We start from the raw sequence: 5,339 nt of genomic DNA, 5'->3' as shown, positions 1-5,339 counted from the left end.
TATTAATTATTATTATAATTAATTATATATATATTACAATTATTATATATTATAATTAATTATATATATTATATTATAATAATATAATATATAATTATAATATATATGCATAATTATATATTATATTATTATAGTATATACAATATAAAATTATAATATATAATTATAATATATATGCATAATTATTATTATATATATGTATGTATATATGTATATATATATATATGGGTGTATATGTATGTGTATGTATGTGTGTATAGGCCTATGTATATATATGTATGTATGTACATATGTATGTATATTTATATGTATATATATGTGTATATATGTATATATATATATACATTTATACGATTAGACATAACGTATTTCCACAATTTCCACATAATATATACATTCTAAATATACATAAAAACAATAATTTCACCTCATTATTTAAGCAGTCTCCAAAAACACCATCACACACAAATTGTTGAAGTATACAGGTCCCATCGTGACACCGAAACCTATCAAGGCAGTCATGGAACAGATAGGCTGAAATGAAAATTTCATGATGAAATTAAATGCCAGATATGATTATGCTAATGTCCCTACTCTCAAGTAAAGTATAAGTCATGAAGAGGGCCGTCTTAACCTAATCAACTTAAATTTTATTGTTAATACTTTAAGATTTATTTGGCTCCATGCGAAAAAGGTCATAATAAAAAGAAGGAAAAACACATGCTAGCTAAATGAAAAAAACAAATGTAAAGCAAATCCACTAGCGGAGCACTTGCTACTTCATACGGTCAACAGCCTAATCAAGGGTGATTTGTGCAGGCGACAGCTACAATAAAAATCAAGATAAAGATTAATTCAACCTGATCGGAATATATTGAAATCTCATTAAATTAAATGAAATTTATTTATTAAACCAAAATAAAAGCTGTTAGGGTTAGCATAATGGTGAAAATGGAAAAGAATAAAAAAGGGGGAAAAAAACCCAAAAAACCCCAAAAAAACGTGTTTTGGTAATAAGAAGGACTAAAAGCAAAACAGGGTTGGGATATTTGTATCATGATTTGTTGGGGTCTTGAGGGTTGATTTACTGTACAAGATCAATCCCATTTTTCACTATATACGGTATTACTTCGACATTTGGCACTGAAACATGAAGACGTTCCTTACCTGATTTTTTTTCTGCATGTTGCTGAGGTTTTTCCCCAGATTTGCCGAGTATTTCATCCTCGACTTGTTTTGTTAGCTGGAATAGTTATAATACAGCAGATTATCAGTTGTGTTTCATATAGTTCTATACAGTAGTCTAACGTGTTCTAATTTCATTTAGCGTCAACGATGTGAGCAGAGAAACATTTTATGAAGCTGGGATTTGTAGGGTATAGGGTCCAGTGATATACATTTTCCTCATCTGCAGTTTGGAATTTTATTTAAGCCTACATAGTAATCTTTCCTTGCATTCTACGTTTTCTACCTAAGTTGTGGATTGAGTTGCCGACTTTGCATGACTTCAAACATTATTCGCCTATTTGAATATCAGTTCACTGAATAATAATGCTAATCTCTGTAAAGCCACATTCTCATTCAAATGGTAATGGTTTGGGACTTGTAAAACGCATACTACATGGTCCGATCTATACAAAAAACAAAAAAGAAACAAACCAAAAACTAAATCCTGAAGTCTAACCAAGCGATCTTAAAAGAAAACATCAGAAACAGACTATCGCAGGGGAAACAACATCACCGCACCGTTTTCCTGCAATTTGAGACCACTGTCAAGCAGTGGTTTGCAGGATCATAACTCACAGATGCTCAAGTGATGTTGACGTCTAGCCTATCCTAGAAAAACTAAACGATGGAAGTAAACAAAAACGGTAAACAGCAGAAATGGAAAAATTTAAAGTTTGATAAAGGCAGGTCTTGAGTCTCTCCTTAAAAATGGATACAGAAGGAGACTCTCGGATTTCAATAGGGAGTGCATTCCATAGCTTTGGAGAAGCAGTTTGAAAGGACCTCTCTCCATATTTAGAACGAATTAAAGGGGTAGATAAGGTATGGACATGTGGTGGAACGAAGACTTCGATAACATGTTGATGACCGGAGATGAATAAGATTAGTCAGGTACGAACGTGGTGAGTTGTGGAGGCATTTAAATGTATGAACAAGGATCTTAAATGTTATGCGCTGTTACTTGAAGCCAGTGAATTGTTTTGAATGTGGGGGTGATGTGTTGAGTTTTCGGTATTTGTTTGACGAGACGTGCGGCAGTATTTAATTGAAGTTGAATTCGCTTGATCGATGCATTTGGTAGTCCACACAAGATTCCATTACAGTAGTCGATTCTAGATGTAACAAGAGAGTGCACAAGTTTCAATGTAGCCTCTTCGTTCAGAAACCGTCTGATATGCTTAATCTATTAATTACAAGACAATTTAATACTAACATTGATAATTATTCTTCCATCGACAGGAGTAACATTTGACTAAGTGATTGATTTGAAAAAAAAAAAAGTTCCCTGATGATCTGTCTAGGCTAATCTTACCTCTGGTTTTGTAGTTCTAACTGAACTGGCTGCAACGATTAGTAAAACTATACATTTTGAAAACATTTTGTGTTCAATTCCTTTAAGAAATCGTCGTTCATTTCACGCTCTACACAGCCGCACCTATCGAATATTTACCTCACTGAATATGCAAATATATTATTTGCATAATGTGTACAGTAAATCAACACTAGCACTAAATAGGACCAGCTTGTACATATTGAAGGTTGCTAAATTTTGGTTTTCAACATATGTTGTCCTGATTTGTATAAGAGACAGTTCTAGATGTAACAAGAGAGTGCACAAGTTTCAATGTAGCCTCTTCGTTCAGAAACCGTCTGATATGCTTAATCTATTAATTACAAGACAATTTAATACTAACATTGATAATTATTCTTCCATCGACAGGAGTAACATTTGACTAAGTGATTGATTTGAAAAAAAAAAAAGTTCCCTGATGATCTGTCTAGGCTAATCTTACCTCTGGTTTTGTAGTTCTAACTGAACTGGCTGCAACGATTAGTAAAACTATACATTTTGAAAACATTTTGTGTTCAATTCCTTTAAGAAATCGTCGTTCATTTCACGCTCTACACAGCCGCACCTATCGAATATTTACCTCACTGAATATGCAAATATATTATTTGCATAATGTGTACAGTAAATCAACACTAGCACTAAATAGGACCAGCTTGTACATATTGAAGGTTGCTAAATTTTGGTTTTCAACATATGTTGTCCTGATTTTATTATATAGTATGAGTGGAATGTAAATATAAATTAATACATTGTATATAGGCCGTAATTACATTCAGGGGAATTGTTAAGTTCAGTCAGTGTAACAACTAAGAAATCGAATCCAATAAATACATGTCATGATTTCGTATATTTGTAACATTTTTTAAACATATTCTGTTTTATTTGATAAAATTACAAACATATTAGATCTGTACTAGCTGAAGCAAACATTTCAATATTAATATGATCTTTCGTTTTAAACCTTCAACACGGCTATTTACATCAACATGGTTTACAAAATACACCCTCAAATCAGCTGGAATTAGTAAAATTCAAATTAACCAAAATATTCAGAAATATCGTTTGGTTATACAGCGGACTAAGCAAGGTCATTCCTTGGAGTTATCGATGTCCATTTGCACCGCACGCATACCAAGCACACAGTTATGGCCGCAGCTTCCAAGAGCAATAATTGGATTTTTATTTTGGTTCTTTTATTGAGTCTGGTATACGCATCTGAGAGTTTTGTTGAAAAACTGAGGGTAAGATCGCATATTCACGTTTATTTCTTCTTAGCTACGTGCATACATCGATGTCTAAAGTTTATTACATATCTGTGGTGAATCTTGTCATTGTGTTTAGATACGATGTTAGCTGTGTGTATGCTTAAAGAAATAGGTCGACTGGTTACGATAACATTTGGGAAACAATTCAATAAAAATGAAGTGCTCTTGAAAGAACCTATTAAGTTATTTACTTCTAATCAGACGCAGATTTCCAAACTTGTTACAACGAATATCCTTAAATTGATGCGTAAACGTACGCAAATACTGTTATAGAACGTGGTAACAAAAATAATACATATTACTATTATAACAAGTCGTCGACGTTTTTAACGTTACTGTAACATACATGTAAAGAGTATTAAACGTATTTCAAAACAAGCGTTATGTTTTTCAGCATTCAAAGAAACGCATAATCCAAGAATCGGCTAAAATTAAACAAAAAGAAGGGAGCCAAAAAGGTGAGTTTAATGTTGGTATGAAACCCCTTGCTTAAAATACCTCCAACAAGGTAACCAAAAAGTACTTAGTACCTATAATCCTACAAACTATAGGGTATACACTTCTAGGAATATAATGTAGCATATTCTTGTGCAATTAGACATGTGCTCCAACATCGGGAATGTCATCAAACACTACGGATACAAAATGAAGTGCATGTATACAGTACGGTACATAATTGTAGTTGATGAATAGTTACTGACATCCAACAGCTTGGTTGAAATTGTTAATCACTGCGTAGGGCTACAAGAAAACAAATATTTTGAAATTCTACGATATCCGAATCTACAAATATATCCAGTGAGAATAATAGGCAAATTTTACATAATTGTAGTTGATGAGTATTTACGGATATCTAACAACTGAGATAAAATTTTAAATCACTGCGTAGGCCTATAAGAAAAACAAATATTTTGAAAGTCAACGATATCCGAATCTACAAATATATAAATTTAGTGGATGATAGGCAGATTGCACTAATTGTATGAGTAGTTACTGATATTTAACTGAGTTGAAATTATTAATCACTACGTAGGCCTACAAGAAAAAAAATTCTACGATATCCGAATCTACAAATATATTCAGTGAGAATAATAGGCAAACTGTACATAATTGTAGTTGATGGTAAATCTATACTTCTACTGACATCTAACAACTGAGTTGAAATTATTAATTACTGCGTAGGAATACAAGAAGAAAAAAAAAATCAAAATTCTACGATATCCGAATCCACAAATATATTCAGTGAGAATAATAGCAAATCTGACATTCAATTTTGTTACCTAATTTCAGTGCAAAATGAGCGCGATTACTGTGATGGATTTCTCTGTGAGAATAACTTGTGCCTACCAGAACATTACGTCTGTGACGGAACACCAGATTGCATCGGTGGAGGGGTGAGTGATACGTCCTACATGAATAAAACCTACGTCACCAATACTTGTTACTAAAAAAGTGACATTCATTTCTATTATTAAAAATGTCAGGTACCCACCCAA

At 32.5% G+C, this 5,339-nt stretch overlaps 2 protein-coding genes across 3 annotated transcripts in view; one reads left to right on the top strand and one right to left on the bottom strand.

Annotated features, from left to right (window-relative positions):
* The window catches only part of LOC117125345 (low-density lipoprotein receptor-related protein 2-like), a 13,980-nt gene extending 11,311 nt beyond the window's left edge, over window positions 1-2,669 (bottom strand). For both annotated transcript variants that reach the window (XM_033271821.1, XM_033271822.1), the window contains exons 1-3: window positions 2,540-2,669; window positions 1,168-1,243; window positions 428-534 (exon numbers count right to left, since the gene is read on the bottom strand). In XM_033271821.1, coding sequence (XP_033127712.1) covers window positions 428-534; window positions 1,168-1,243; window positions 2,540-2,605 — 249 coding nt within the window. In that variant the 5' untranslated portion in view covers window positions 2,606-2,669. The remainder of the gene's footprint in view (window positions 1-427; window positions 535-1,167; window positions 1,244-2,539) is intronic.
* Window positions 2,670-3,353: 684 nt separating this feature from the next.
* The window catches only part of LOC117125333 (low-density lipoprotein receptor-related protein 2-like), a gene marked incomplete in the record, with an annotated part of 7,387 nt that continues 5,401 nt past the window's right edge, over window positions 3,354-5,339 (top strand). Inside the window, 3 exon segments of the mRNA XM_033271802.1 lie at window positions 3,354-3,819; window positions 4,238-4,301; window positions 5,134-5,237. Coding sequence (XP_033127693.1) covers window positions 3,724-3,819; window positions 4,238-4,301; window positions 5,134-5,237 — 264 coding nt within the window.

The sequence above is a fragment of the Anneissia japonica genome, unplaced genomic scaffold (genome assembly GCF_011630105.1).
Source record: "Anneissia japonica isolate Jap-2015-1 unplaced genomic scaffold, ASM1163010v1 scaffold315_len769609_cov171, whole genome shotgun sequence".
Taxonomy (NCBI): Eukaryota; Metazoa; Echinodermata; class Crinoidea; order Comatulida; family Comatulidae; genus Anneissia; species Anneissia japonica.
This window is presented reverse-complemented; position numbering and strand designations above follow the sequence as displayed.